Raw genomic sequence first — 15993 nt, 5'->3', positions numbered from 1 at the left:
TTCTGCAACACCGAGGGACAAGACAAGGGTTTATTGAGAACCAAAAGGATAAGATGAGTTTAAAAAAAAAAATAAAAAATCAACTTGTTGGAGAGCATTTATGTTCAGAAACAGGTATTTCAATGATAATCTGTCAAAAATACATAGGCCTATATGCAGCTATTTAGTATTTTGGAATTTGCATTTTTACTGAATTTTAATTTGTAACAAAATACTGTAAGATCTTGAATATTTAGTAATTTATGTACTTTTATTCTCTGACACTTCTATCCTTGCCCCCTTAGATTATTTCCATTACAATGAATTATCGCGCTATGTGATAGTTACACTCAAAGGAAAATATATGTGTTGTATGTGTAGTACAAATCAAGTCTTTTAACATTGAAACATTCTATCAGGATACAGATTCATGTTTAGTTTTTTTTTTTTTAATTTTTAAATTTTTTTGGGTTGGTTGAAGTGTTTTTTTTACCCGTTTCAAAATAGAGTAAATGCATTTAAGTGGAAATGGAAATATGTTTTTTTTTAAATAAGTTTTAACATAGAAAATATTTGAACTCACTGATCAATTTGTGGCATCTTCCCAGATATTCCAATAAATGTCTAGCAGAACAACATGTAGTACAAAGTGAGGAGGAGGCTTATTCCTCAGCCTAAAACTATGACATGTATTCAGTTTATTATCACATCATCATTATTAGCGTATTATCTGTAACATACATAGCATACACCACCCTTCTGATTCCATGACATGGCCTCATTGAGATTCCTATTTTCTTTTTTGTGAGTCAGAACTGTCATCACATCATCAGACTGAATACATTGGTCTTATAGGAAGAATTAGAAATGAAATCAAGATATGTTCTCAGTTGTGGATCGTCTTAAATGTCATGATCTTGATAGACATACAGTGGCTGATGGAAATTTACAAATTTCCCTGCAGTATGCACTTTAGAGAAAATCACACAAGTGTCAAAATGTGTCCTGTAAAGATGTTTATAAAAGATCTAGACTGATCCAAACCCATATCCAGACCAAAGGAAGGATAAAGATACAGCAGAGACCTGAATTGTGTTAAATTCCCGTGATGAAATGTGCGGCAATTTCTGAGCCAGACAGAAAGAGTTGATTGCAATACCCTTCAGGGCAAGAAGACACATTTTTATCCATAGGTTTTTTTTAGAAATACCTGTACGACACTAGTATTTGGCTGAACAAAAGTGAATGACATGACATCTATTGAGGCCTTGAGCATCAAATTGAAAAAAAATAAACAAACTAACAAGCAAAAAAAACCCTGCCTTCATTTCTGATTTGCTAGAATAGGTTTTATTGTTGCAAATGCATTCCTGTCTTGGCAGAAATATCGTACAAACCCCCAAATCATGGCCCTTTCTGCTTCTTCCTTTATTATAATATGGTAAAACCGACTGTCCTTCATTTTTGCACCTGGTGCTTATTTGTAAAATTGGTTCCAAAATGCTCTGAGCGTTGTCAGAGCATCGTATTATTTCCCATGTGCAAGCCTGGGGTTTAAAGTCGCTAATGAGGTAGCACTGTGTTTGGGAGAATTCATAAAATTATGTAGACTGTGTTTCACGAGGGATGTGCATGAATTTTGCATGTGCTTACCCTGACTATGTTTGAACGATTTATTAAAATGCCGGTGAACCTAAAAAAAAAAAAAACAAAAAAAAAACTGCTGTATAGGTTTAATATTTATATCAAGAGCTTCATCTGTGAACTCATGCACAAATATAATGTCCAGATATATGGAATTTTCATGTATAAAACATGCATGCATGCAAAAACTATATCTACAATGAAACCTATTTGAAATTTGGACGATTTAATATAAAGACACATGGTACAGCTCATAGTATATCTATTTTTAATATGTATACATACCTATATACAAGTATTGCTATTTCGAATAAGCTCTAATAATATATTCCTATATCCAGAGAAAGTAATTATGTCTGAATATAAAACAACCTCATATTCAGTCGTAAATTAGATTTTACCCATGATGCCAGTGTTACAATAATGGAATGGCAAGACTGACGGAGAAATAAAATGTTGATAGAAAACCAACATAGCCCAATGACTTCATTAGATAATCATTGAGACCCGGAGTGACGAGAAAATAAGACTGAAAATCAGCTTTCCCGCTCGACTGTGACTAACCGTTATTGCTTTATTTTTATCATGACTAATCTCTGAGTGTCATTCATGCTCTGATTTTCACTTTATCACATTATTCCAGTCGCTGTTTGGAAAAGTCTGACTGAAAGTGAGAGGCCAAATGTCTCCAAACTGACAGTTCCCAGAAGTACGTAGAAAAAAAACTATCTGAAAAACTGCCTTCTGTCACTGTCATGTCATGAAATATAAAATGAAAAACTACAAAAATGCCACAACTAACCTAATATTTAGTTAGAGAAAGATACAGTGTTTCCTGATCTGGTCATATTTTGCAGCATACAAGCCAACATGTTTTTATGACTTTTCCGACCTCCAGTCTACTTACCTACCTCTCTGTAGCACATGTTGACTGAGGAATAATGTTGTGACAAAGTGCTGTTTGTCCCAGATACATCTATATACTTGCAATAATATGAACTTTGAGCAACTCCAGAAAAGAAATAGTTGGAAATACACAACTACTCCTGACATTCAGGCTGCACAACATTCAGGAAAAAGTTCAAACAGGGATAATTTAGGGTTAATAATGAGTATAAATATTGGAAAAATGACACAGGTCAGATAGTGCATGAAATATGTTGTGTTAACTGTGATGAAATAAAGTCAAAGTCAGCTTTAATACCACTGCATTCTTTTTTTAATTTGCTTTTTTTATACTGTTGTGACTACTACTTATTTGAGGCTGTATAAGCAATAGAGACAGGGAGTTAAAGTAAAAAGAAGTTGTGATTCAGAACTTCTGTTGTGTGTTGTATGTCATGCTGGGAGTGGGTTATTTGTTGACGTTAATTAACTTCCTTCTTAAGCTAACAGTATCTTCTGTTGCCCACTGTTACCACTGTAAAGAAGCAGAAAAGAGGCACTGAGGCAGTTGAGGACAAGGATAAAACATCACCCTCTGGATTTGAGCTGAAAACCCAAACAAAAGTCCTCTGGAAAGAAAAGGGTCTATGGGCTGGTATCATGGACATAGACCACTGAGAATGTCACGGATGGTGCTCATTTGAAAGGTTAGTTATTATCTGTTCAGGCATTTGTAAAAAAAAAAAAAAAAAAAAAAAAAAAGAGGATGAATACTTACAATCTTCTTAGGTTGCATATTGTAGCTTTAGAAATTGAGTATTTTTTCATCGGAATCAGATTAAGCACTTTTGTTTTTCCTTCAACTGTGGTGTTGGGGCAGTTGGTGACCAGATGGTAACGCTTTATGGCAGTTGAGACTCTGTGGTTGCAACAGCAGGTTCACTAATCCACATGATAACCTGTCCACCCATTGGGGATGTTTGTTAGGAGTGTAGCAGTCTGATAAAACAGCAAATGGACTCCTTGGAGAAAAATTCATTTATGTAAAAGGAGAAATAAGATGTCAGCTTTTGTTGTAAATGTCATACAAGCCTTCATCTTAAAGGACACTGCCCACCAGCTGAGGCCTCTCCATTGTGGGGTATATCTGCAACATGCAGATTGTTATTGTAGTGATGATATGGATATGATTTGTAATAAAGTGTGCATCGTATCTTTACAATTCTTATAAAATATGCACATAAAAACTCAACAAATTAAATTAAAAAGCTCTAATTTGACAAAAATGTAAGATTTATTACTCTGGCCCTTTAACTCTTTAAATCCTGACGTGTCATCGCTGACACACCCTGTGCATATGCAGTTTGGATGGCTGTAACTCTTTCACTGTTTGTGCAACTGGAAAAATTCCAACAGTTTCTGAAACCTGAGACGTTGCACTTTATAGGTTTTATTGGGTCAATATGGTAATTTCACTCATGCCTGTACTAGAAGATGAAGAATAAGCCAATTTAGCAGAATTATAACATGCTCTAAATTGTAAACGATTGCTACATTTTGAAAGATCAAAAAACTCTGGAGAAATGGGCAAAAAGGACTCATTCACAGCATATTTTCAGATCTTTTTATAGCCAAAATAGGAGAAAAACATCCAGATGGACCGTTTTAGGCTTAGGGTTTAAAGGGTTAAAATATTTTCTTCTAGACTCAACAAAAACATGAAGCAAACTATCATTATGCAGCCAAAATAACAAGTTTTTGCTTCTGTTTTATGTGGTGCCTCAGTGTTTTGGAGTCAAAAATGAAGTGCAAATACAATTATTTTTCTTATTCACTGCATTTTGGGCAAGTTCAAATCATAGTAATAATAAAAACCTATTTTATCAGGCAGCACCACTGTTCATTTGGTTTACAGAAGCAGTAGTTGCAAACCATTAAACTGAAATTGACATGGAGGGCTTGACCTGGCCTAAGGAAAGAATGGATGTTTTTCGAGCCTTACACCCATCATCATAGTTGAAAATCCAGCACATGAAGACATGGGTCAATAACCGATGCAGTGACGCAGAGAAACTTGTGTTGGTGGAGGTAGTGGGTGGACCAGAAACTATAACTCTGAGATTTTACCAGGTTTGTCATCCAAACATGCCATCCAGATGGGGGATAGACCCTTAATGGCCCTCAGTGTGTCATTAGTTAAGGAGTGAGTGCAGTTAACGGTGTGCTGACACAGGCAGGTCGCTCACAATGTGTGTGTGGGATGGAAATATGTAAGTTTTCGACAGTGGATGAAATGGCAATAGAAAAGTGCTGATTCCAGCCGAGTTCCGGTGCCGGCTGACAGCACAGCAATAAAAAGACGTCAACTGACTCATGGCTTTGTCTGGGGGTCTCAAGGCTTTGCTGCGCCGAAGAATTCCTTTCACAAGACCAGTCAGTGCTGTCCAAAGAAAACAATTACTAGGATTTTTGGAAAGTTCTCACAACCATGGCCACACATGAATGGGCGAAAAAATTGAGTTGCATTTATTTCAGTTTGAGGATAAAATGAGGCATATTCATGAGGGATGTGCAATATCTTACACAGTCCTTCCAGGAAGTTGCAGCAATTAATGCAAATTCAGCCAATGCCTGTGAATTCTGCACAACCTTGCAATTTTATCCAATCACAATTTTTTCTGTGCACATTACAAAAAACCCTTCAGATGCACTTCTTTATTGGCAAATAAAGTATATTTTATTAGAATTTTTGGAATCTTGACCCATTTTGAGAAGATAGCATGCACAGAATAGTACATTTAATCTTATCTTATCTTATCTTATCTTGTCTTATCTTATCTTATCTTATCTTATCTTATCTTATCTTATCTTAACTATCTTAATGAAAGTAATCCTACAGAAATCAATGAATTTCCATCAGAGTTGACTTTCCTTTCTTTTCCTGCACTTGACTCCAAATAACAAGACTGTAGGGAGAGCTTGAGGTGAAGAATACATTTCTGAGCTGCATTCAAACGCTGGTGCATGTTGATATGTGTGTGTATGTGTGTGTTCATCCCATGGGGCTGCATCTAGGGTGGATGCTGTGCTTCTGTTACAGATGATCCTGTGGGGGGACTCACTGCACTGACAGCCAGGCAATGTGAGGCATCACATCCTGCGTCACCACACACACACACACACACACACACACACACACACACACACACACACACACACACACACACACACATATACACTTTGCTGCAGTTGCCCACAGTGACTAAAACATGTTGGTCCAAGGGTAAACTCCCACTGCATATCCTGTCAGCTCAGAGAAAGTGTCAATCAGCTTGTCCAAGTCAGCTAAAGAGATGTGTCTACGCCAGCAAAATGTACTTTTCTTGCTGTCCTTGTCCTTCACAACTTCTGACAGAAAATAGCTGCTTTTTGTTTGAATTTTTAAACTTAGTTCATCAATGGAGGGGATTTTGCAGAGTAGGTGTACCATTTACTCACAAGAGACCTGCTCAGTGCAGGCATATTTTTACTCAGGCTTTGATTCTGTTTATGATTTAGAGGTTATGCATGGATTTTACTGGGTCTGAGGTCTTTTTTTTTTTTTTTTTTTTTTTAAGTGTAGTACTGCCCATTTTTAGTAAAGTAAGAAAACGTCTGAATACTTCTTCCACTGCTTCCATTAAAGGCCTTTTTTCAGGATAAACCAGGCTGTACTTCAGGTGTAACCAACTGTGTTTTCTTGCTGCCATCTTGTGGTGAAACATGGGAAGTGCAGTATTTAGTAACACGAGCGCGACTCCGTTTCTATTCAATACATTCTAAAAAAAAATCAAAAAATCTAAAATATAATCTCCTTCAATAATAATTTATTATCGATATCAATTATGCTTCAATAATATTTGCGCACAAAAACAAACATGTTTCTAATTCGCATTAAATAATCCCGTCCGACGTAACGCGCGTGCATTTTGTCCCTCGTCACTTCCCGTCGTTGTTTTGCGGAACACTTATGCTTCTAACTCGACCTCGAAAGGTAAGAACAATGTGTACTTTTCATAACATTCTCTTTGAAAACATTCATATTATCTGTATATTGTAGTGATTATTACAGCCGTGTCTTTATTCACTCCGGCATTCATTCTGTACATGATACTCTCACTCTGATAAGTCTTTAATCGCTGTTAAAAAAGGAGAAAGTATCAAAACAAGCGATCAGCTGAGTGCTAGAAAGCAAAAGGGCTAACAGACGCACGAGGTTAGCTAGCGATTTCTTACTGACTATTTATTTATTTATTCGGGTTCTGCCACTATTTGGTAACAGTATATCATGTGTCTGTAAACTCACTGCTTCTTCTAGTCTTTGTGAGATACGTGTAATAATTGCATCATCTGTGCTACGTCTGTCTGGCTAGCAAGCTCTATATATGAAGTTCAGATTTCTGTTTACAGTGTTAAGACTGAATGAGTTTCTTTTAAGGGTGTTGGATAACATGTCTGTAATTTTATTCCGTAGGTTATAAGGAAAAAAAAACTGAGGAAGAGAAACCACGATGTCCAGTACTGTAAGTGATGTAACTGTCTCTGTTAGCTCAGCGATCGTTGTGTAACGCCTTGAATTTTTGTTTTACAAAATAGGTCACTAACAAAATTTTTAATTTTACCCAAATATTTCTTATGAGTAACGTTTTATTTTACAGTATTATTACCACTACTTTTACTCAAATATCTTCGGCTCATTTTTAAGTGTCTTTGTTGAGTATTTCCATATCAGAAGCAAATATTGTATTTTTGATTAAATTGTACCTATATTACAAGTATGTTTATTTAGTAATTCCTTTGCAGATTCCTAGTAATGATATATTAACTACAATCTGTTATTATAGAAGTTTCACTAGATGAAATGTGAAAAACATGCAGACTAATGTGTCAGTAATTATAATCTGTAATAGGCCAGTCTGTACTTTTCTTTTGGTAGTTAAAGTATACTTTTACTGAAGTAACCTGGCTTTTTTGCAGCAGATAATTCCTGTTGTGGTTACACCTTTTTAAGTAAATAAAACTCAACAAGAACATCCCACACAATGGCAAAACCCAAAGCTTGCTCTTCAGCTTCCTGTTTGTGTTTGCTGTAAATTTGTTTATTTAATGATAAATGTCCTTTTAAATGCTGTTTGGCATTTTGAGTAAATCAACATCAACCAGCAAATCATGTCAACAAAAACTTGTATATATTTTCTCTAATTATTTTGTTGGTGTTTGATAGTTGTATTTTAGTAAATGTAAAAAGAACAGTAGGATGATATAAACTTTATACAGTATGCTGACTGACTTGCTCTGCTAAATAGCCAGAAAAAAAAAAAAAAGTTCCATTTCCTTAAACTATTTGAGATAATTAAATTTAACATAAATATTCTACAGCAGGTGAATGTAGCCACAGGCTGTTTACTATTTGTAGGTGTTTTACATCATACAAATATATGATTATTCATGGTGTTTGGGTGAAATGTTGCTGGTTATTCACAGATTTGTGTTTCTTCTTTTTAGGTGCTCTGTGGTCGGGGCCGGTTAGTCCTTAGTCAAACTACAGCCCGTAAAGCATTAGCTGCTCTCAGGGTCACTAGAACCAGAAATTTTTCTGCTGCAAGTTCAGATGAGCCTTACATAGCTGTATCCCCTGCAGACTCAGGTGAGACAAAACACAAAAAAACCTTTGAAGTTTGTTTTTAAATGTGACAGTGTTATTCAGTTTACTAAAGGATTTTATATTGTTTGCAATTCCAAGTGTTACTAAAGAGAAGCTGTGGTCTGGTGGTGGGTTAATATTATTAGTACAGCATTAAGACCAAGTAAAATTGAGCTTAGCACAGTGGTTCGCAACCTTTTTTGGCTCATGACCCCATTTTAACATCAAACATATTTGGCAACTCACAGATATTTTTTGATAAAATTAATTTGTTTTTGATCATGTAATAGTTTGCTATACTATGCTGCAAATAAACGTTAATTTTAGATGACATTTAGGCTATATAATGTATATTATTATGGCCAGGTGTAGATTACTGCACTAAGCGAGGATTTTTATTTTCCTTGGTCAGGATATGTACAGTCAGTCCAGCTTGGATTTACAAGGCTGACAATTAATACTGAACAAACAATAACTCAAACAATGAATTATGAAAGAGCTGCAGCATCCTAGAAACCAACCACAATAAACATTTGAAAGATAATCAGTACCACAGTTTGAAAAACACTGGCTTAGCATCAATAAATACCTTTGTCCTTCCCCCTTAAGGCCCACGGACAGTGTGGCCCGATGAGAACATGGGACCATTCGGACCTCAGGACCAGCGCTTCCAGTTACCAGGAAATGTTGGCTTTGACTGTCACCTGGAAGGTGTAACGGACCAAAAGAAACCTCCAGTTCACAAGACAGTGCCTGACGTACTCACAGCCCCCAGCAGCACAGAGAGGCACCAGTTCATACTGGCCCAGTTCGTCAATGAGTTTCATGTAAGTGTGACAAAACATTCAACAAGTGTTAAGTAAAATGTGAGTTCCCTGCAGTAGAGCAGAGGTAGCAGTGTTTTAAGGATTTAGTATATATTTGTCAGATAGTTAATGAATATGAGCGTACACATCTTATCTTTATGAATGGACGAATAATGTCAACAAACCTTCAGTTTGTCATATATGTGCAAGTTTAAGCCTAGTTCAGAACAGAGATTGACAATAAGACAAACCGGTATTAGGAAGTTGCAGATAAAGGTCTGAACTGGTCTGGTTGACCTAGATTCATGCTGTCTGGAAACAAAGCCAGTATTTCTACTTGTCAAATCTTCAGTGAGCATTATAGATTTATATTTTTCTCAGTATTTACAGTTACCACAAGAAACCATTCTAAAACCAGGCCAATGTTACTTTGATAACTGATGTTTTCTCTGCTCATTAGAGATGACTTTAACTGTTTTTAACAATGTAAATAATCCAGGAATAGATTTGACAGATTCTCACCCATCTCTTGTTTTTTTAAATATATTTTTTGCTGTTTCATCAATGCCAGTAATGCAGCTTTCGAAAATAACTCACTGTCATTATCTTCTTTCATATTTGAAGATGCTTCAAATTCAGTCCTGTTGCAAAAAGCCTGAATAGTACAAGGTTGAACTGGGCCAAATAGTCAGGTCTACTTAGTTTGTAGCTGTTGGTGGGTTCAGTGCCTGTTATGTTGACATATGCAGGCCAATGTTGTGATAGCAATGAGAAATTCCTGCCATCTCCACTGTGGAATTACAAGCGGTGTGGTTTCTCCCCACTCAGCAGCTTGTAGTTACGGTTCAAAGGCTATGAGATGAATGTATTGGCCTGATTGTTGGCTCAGCAGCCACTCTGTCCACAGTGTTCTTCTCTTTGTAAAGTGTTCAAACCAGATGATGGAACTTTTTGGTACATTTGTGAGACAGCAAAATGCCCTTTTTTTTTCAGTACCTTTGTATTATTGCATTCTGAAAAAGATGTGTGTTTGTTTTCTCAGGGAAAACTTGGTCCCATATCCACAAGAGTCCACAAAGCTGAGGATTACTTTAATCTGACAGAAACAGACTGCTCCATTAGTTCCTGCCCTGAGCTCTTAAAAAAAGGTAAGGAGTGAGTCCTCTCCTCTATGCTCACTTATGTTCAGCAGTTTAAAGATGTTTTTGATGATTTGAGTATTGTTGCTGTGATCATTTTCAGATCTTGAGCTGTTGTTTCCCTCTGCGCCTCCCACCGCCATCACAGTAGTGACTGTCACACAGAAGGAGGTCCAACAGGACAAAGATCAGCTGCGCAACAGAGTGAGTCCTCTAATATGTCACTGCAACTAGAGTATGTTTGGACACGTGAATAACAATAATGGACACACTGCGTTTCCTGTCGTCTGCAGTTTGTCAGTGGTGCTAAGGAAATGTGCTTTGCGTTGTGGACTGCGGGTTACTGGGCAGACTTCATCGACCCAACTACAGGAGCAGCGGTGAGTTATTTAAGCTAGCTTACAAAAACATTCTGGTACTATAAGTATATCAAGAGAGAACACTAGTAATTCATATCTTACTTTTGTGTTTTCTGTATTTTTGGTATTTACTCATATAAAACTGGTAGTAAATTAAAAGATGGGTCTCCTTTTGATGGCCATGGCTATTTGGATCTCTTGGTTCTTACTTTTGGTTTAGCTAAAGTATTGTCATCTGACTGTGAATGTATTGTGTCAGTTCATCTTTTAGCCTACTCTGTCGTCATGTAGAAGTAGATGTTTCACACTAAAATGGTAGATCAGAGGTCTCAAACATGCATCCCGGGGGCCAAATCCGGCCCGCGAAAGGGTTCAGTCTGGCCCGTGGGATGAATATGTGGAATGCAAAAATTACACTGAAGATATTAATCATTTTAGTTCAGTTTCAATATACAGACCAATTTAATCTCAAGTGGGTCAGATCAGTAAAATACCATCATAATGACCCATAAATACTCACAACTCCAATTTTTTCTCTTTGTAAATGTAAACATTTTCATGTCATTTTACTGTATTTACACTAAAACAAACTATCATTTAACAAAAAATGCAAATAGCCTGAACAAATATGAACATTTTGAAATGTCTGAAGTGCAGTTTTACCAACATTCTGCCTGTTATTAAATATTTTTTGTATTTGTTGATCCACTGTGATCTGTAAGTTGTAATTTACATGTGTAAATGATAAACTGAGACATAATATTGTTAAAATTGCATTTAGTTTCTTAGTTCGTGTTATTCACATTGTTTTAAAGGATAGTTGGTAGATGTAAACATTTTTATCGCATAATTTTATTTTTTCTCTCTAAATCATAGAGGAAAGTTTAGAGTTGGCATTATTTATGTATTTTCATGTTATTTCACTGGTCTGGCCCAGTTCAGATCAAATTTAGCTGAATGTGGCCCCTGAACTAAAATGAGTTTGACCCCCCTGTGGTAGAGGGAAGAGTTGAGTTACTAAATACGACTAGATATACACTATATAGACAAAAGTCTTAGGACACATTGAAGAATTCAGGTGTTTTATTGTTAACAGTGGGATGTTACTCCAAAACCACAATAAATGCCACAATATAATTTTATATTGTAATATGTATCATTGCAGTAAATGCTTTACTTTGTCTTTAGGGTTGATTTTATTTATGCTGTCATCTAAAACACTCTAAGATGCTTCAGAATTGATTATTTTTACTTCTCTCTAGACTTCTGAAATGTTTGTCATGTTCTGACTGTATATATTAATTTTAACCCAAAAGTAACTGGCTTGTTTCTTCCACTCTCATTACCAAACAAAATAAGCTTTTAAACTTATAAATAAGTATTTATTTGACATTTATTGTGACATTTAATGACAAAAACTGATTTAAAAAGAAAATACTTCAAATCGGTGTATTCCAGTATTTTTGTCTGTACAGTGAATTTATCAAATAGAGGGAATTAGAGATTCAGGTCTGTTGTCATCTGCAGCTGAATAAAGACCCCATTTGTTGTTTTTTTGAGGAGATGGCTGATGAACTCTTCTCTTCTCTCCCCTCTCAGTTTTTTGCATCTCCATCAAGTCAAACCACACTAAGAACAGAGGAGGAGCTGAGACATCTGGGCTTTCACATCGAGGTGTCGGCCTCCTGTACAGTTATTCGCCACATTCTCAGAGGCACACCTATGTTCGTTGGGACTGTTTTTACCAATGCACCCACTCAGAGTACTACTATCGCACGACTACAAGGACTTGGAAACGAACCTGACGATGAGGAATAGATTGTTTTAAATTATTCCTTAGGACTGAATCCAAACACAAGGCCTATATTTATGTTTTGATGAAGCTAATATATGGTAGTGTTTGTCTTACTGTGATCAACAGTTGTGGGACAAATGTTAGTTGACAAAGGGCTTGTGTGAGACTTTAAACTGCACCTGAAGGACAGAATGTCACCATCACCTCTGTTTGTCCTGCACGACGTCCAGGGAGGAACGCATCGAGTGCAGGAAGAAGAGATTTGACTGTAAATGAAAACGTCATATTGTGTGTGGAAAAGCTGTGATTAATGTTTCAGAGTGTGATACTGTCTGTGCTTTATAATACAAAGGAAACACAGATGAAATGGAAACCCTTCTACTTAACCGAGGCAGCTGTTTGTAGCCAGTGGTAAAGGCTCAGATTCTGTCACTACAAACCTTCTGCTGAAATACATCAGGTCGACACTTTTCATACTTGCCTTTACATACAGTATTGTTTTTATCTTCCATTGTACAGAATCCTATGAAACTGATTCTGGTTATTTTGAAGCACTACAGTTGTTACAGTCAGAACTACTGGACAAATAAAGTGACTTCTTATCAAAATGACTGACTACTCTTTGTGTTTTCTACTACTCACACACACGGGGTAAAACTACTGTCCAGCTACTGATTATTGTATTCCCTTAACTATTAGTTTGGTTTGCAGAAACAGCTTCCTTCTATTAATCAGGAATCCTCCAACCACAGGGAAGCGTCATCTGCTGGCCAGGAGGACCAGCCTTTTACCTTCTATGATGAAAACTAATTACAAACCTTAAACTTCAGTTCTATACATTTCTATGCCGATGACTGTGTCACTGTATAATTAAAGCATGACCTCATTAATTTTATTTTACTGAAAAAGCTAAAGAGCTAAAATGCAGTTTGGTTTGTTTCTAAAGGATATCTATTGAATTGCACTGAACTCAAATGTCCTGAAATCCAGTTGAAATCTGATTTCACATATGGCATCACATGTCTGACTCTAGTTGCAGTGGAAAGTTTGTTTTCCAGTGTAGACAGACAATACCCTGACTCTTAAAAAGTACATGTTCTTCCAACTGTTTGACAGTCTAATAACATGCCAGACATTTATAGAGAAGTTACAGCTAACAAGCCTTAAAGCTGTACATTTATATACCAAGGTACTGACCTTCTAAAAACTACAACACTTGTTCTGTATCTGTATCCAACATTTTTAGGAGCAGGACCTTTAAAGGCACTATAAAATGTTGTTTTTGTTTATAAATCAAGTATATTCTTTACATACTGTATATAGACACTGTAGATATGTATATATTTTATGTTTTTTAAATTAAAGGATTCAGATTAAGCAAAATTTAAAATGCAACAAGCAATTTGTTCATAGTTTATGAAGTAATAATAGTTCTACACAAAACAAATATAGATAAATCTGTTGGATAATGTGACAGTTGGAATTAATTTGAATGTATATGTGTACAGAAGAACATATTAAAAAGATACTGTCCAATTAATTGTTCTTTTTTCTATAATTAAAAAAAACTATAATAATGTCATTATTTTAGATTTTGTATGTATTTTAGATTTGTATTTCTGTAGAGATGTATTTCTCCCTCTCTGCACTAGCTTACTTTTTATTCCTTTCAGATAATCATATATTGTTATTATTAGTAGTAATAGTTACTAGTAGGATAATAGTAGTGGTATAGTTATTGTAAGTTACTTATACCTAAGTAAGTAAAATTTATTTATTTAAGTATAAGTAAGATATTTGTGTGTACATGTAAGTAGGCTACATGTAGCACACAACTGGGGATCTAAGAAGAATGTTAACTATTAAAACAAATAATAAATAGATAAAATGAAACGAATGTCCTTTACACATAAGTGCAGAGTAAAATGATCAAAAGTTTAAAGTCTAAGAAAAAGAAAGAAAATATGCAAAGACGGAGAAAAAAATTGATTTATTATAAACAATTAACCTTTGACCTTTTCATAAAAATAAATACATGAAGATTAAAGGAAACCAGTTTAAGCTTTTGGAGTTTTGATAAATTATACCTGAAATGTTTTAATAAAGTTGCAATTATTTATTCCCATCATGATTCAAAAAAGTCATTAGTTAATAAATATGTGTTTTAAATCTATAATTTTTCTTACTTGTTTCCCCCTTTTTTCTCGTTTCCTGTTTCTTTCTCATACACATCCAACTGTGATGATGATGATGATGATGAAGATGACGGTAGCGTAGCTTCGCAGTGTGGGATGAAGACTTCTGCTGGAGCTGACCAGAGGGGACGTGGATGAGAAAACAGCGCTGCTCTCGTTTCTCGGAACCAACAAGTTGCAGATGTTTCCCTCGCAGCAGGATGAGCACATCTGACAAACGGTATTTTGTCCATTCATTATTTATTCACATATATGCACAGATACTTCATACTGGAACTTTTTTTACTCAAGGAAAAGAGAAAAAAGTTGGTGTTTAAAGCACATTCCTACCTGAGGAATGTAATAATATAATGCAAATCACTCTAATGTAAAATTAAAAAATGTATATACATTGAAAAAATGAATATTAACTTCGATGTCAGTAATAGAATTGGACTCTTTTAACCCATAAAGACCTAGTGCTACTTTTGTGGCAGTTCCCAAATGAATTCTCTCTATTTAACCTTTCTTAAGTGATTTATCACCATTTATTATAAAATTACCCTCAGTATTTTGTATTTTTTACTGTATATTATGTATTTTCCTCTGTTTAATTTCCAAAATTTAATTTAGATATCTGTGTAAACTCAGTAAATTCAAAGGTTATTACATCAAAACAAAGAAAACGGAAGAAACAGTGACTTTTTCCAACAGAATTTATCATTAACTGAACATAAAACAAGTGTCTCCAGTCACTGTCATTGATCCAACTCTATGGGTTTTACTGGTGAATCAGTGTTGTAGCAGATAACGGTGTTTCCATTGTAACTATGAAGACTCTGAACGTCCAAATGGGTCATATCTGATGACTATGAAAAGATGACAAACTGTATTTTACACCAATTATTTACATGGATCAACAGGTATTAAACAGTTTAGATCACTAGATGGTTTTGGTTGATGGTGGATGTTTTTGTCTTTATGGGTTAAGATGATTTTCATCATTTCATCATTCGTTATTTCTTTTGCTATGTTACATCCTTTACATAATTTATTACATTGTCAAGTATAGGACTGTGTTTTTGGTCATTTCCATGGGAAGGACTGTAGAATGTGTTTAAACTGCAGAATCCTGCCTGTTTAGTAAATGCAAGGAGTAGAAAAGTCCAGATACTTGTGTTAAAATATAGGAAGTAAAAGTACAAATTGGCAGAAATATAAATGTTCAATGTAAGACCACAAAAGCGAAGTATTAGTATTCCATTACCTTCCACCTCTGCCTTTCAACAGAAGTATTTACAGGAGGATGAGGATGATACATACCTGATATCCACTGTCAGTGACTTGAGCACATCCTGTAAACAGACAGTCCTGTAGGGTCGCACAACGCTTCGTCACAGACACGCTTTGTCCGTGGTCGTCCATCATGTGGAGCGTTGAGCAGTATCTGGTTCCTGAAACATGTTGAAATGATAATGATAAGCTTTATTTTCAACATAAGTAGGAATAAAATATAAAAGTGAACAAAA

General features: G+C 35.5%; 2 protein-coding genes across 2 annotated transcripts in view; one reads left to right on the top strand and one right to left on the bottom strand.

Annotated features, from left to right (window-relative positions):
* Nucleotides 1–15993, bottom strand: part of LOC115434446 (ly6/PLAUR domain-containing protein 6-like) — a 1359089-nt gene that overhangs the window by 356688 nt on the left and 986408 nt on the right. The window contains exons 4-5 of the mRNA XM_030156406.1: nucleotides 15788–15918; nucleotides 14339–14695 (exon numbers count right to left, since the gene is read on the bottom strand). Of these exons, the coding sequence (XP_030012266.1) occupies nucleotides 14513–14695; nucleotides 15788–15918 (314 nt within the window). The 3' untranslated portion in view covers nucleotides 14339–14512. Of the gene's footprint in view, nucleotides 14696–15787; nucleotides 15919–15993 lie in introns of the transcript that reaches the window.
* On the top strand, nucleotides 6472–12901 carry mmadhca (metabolism of cobalamin associated Da). The gene is made up of 8 exons (XM_030156968.1): nucleotides 6472–6541; nucleotides 7022–7070; nucleotides 8053–8194; nucleotides 8801–9018; nucleotides 10040–10145; nucleotides 10240–10340; nucleotides 10430–10516; nucleotides 12095–12901. The coding sequence occupies exons 2-8, from the start codon at nucleotides 7059–7061 to the stop codon at nucleotides 12311–12313; spliced, it is 885 nt and encodes a 294-aa protein (XP_030012828.1). The 5' UTR covers nucleotides 6472–6541; nucleotides 7022–7058; the 3' UTR covers nucleotides 12314–12901.

The sequence above is a fragment of the Sphaeramia orbicularis genome, chromosome 2 (assembly GCF_902148855.1).
Source record: "Sphaeramia orbicularis chromosome 2, fSphaOr1.1, whole genome shotgun sequence".
NCBI lineage: Eukaryota > Metazoa > Chordata > Actinopteri > Kurtiformes > Apogonidae > Sphaeramia > Sphaeramia orbicularis.
Note: the sequence above shows the minus strand (reverse complement) of the source record. Positions and strands in the feature narration are given on the sequence as shown.

Excerpts from the sequence above, each read along its gene's own strand:
- mmadhca (XM_030156968.1), top strand. Across the intron at positions 9,019-10,039 it reads AGTTCGTCAATGAGTTTCAT|GGAAAACTTGGTCCCATATC; the intron begins GTAAGTGTGACA and ends TTGTTTTCTCAG. Across the intron at positions 10,517-12,094 it reads ACCCAACTACAGGAGCAGCG|TTTTTTGCATCTCCATCAAG; the intron begins GTGAGTTATTTA and ends CTCCCCTCTCAG.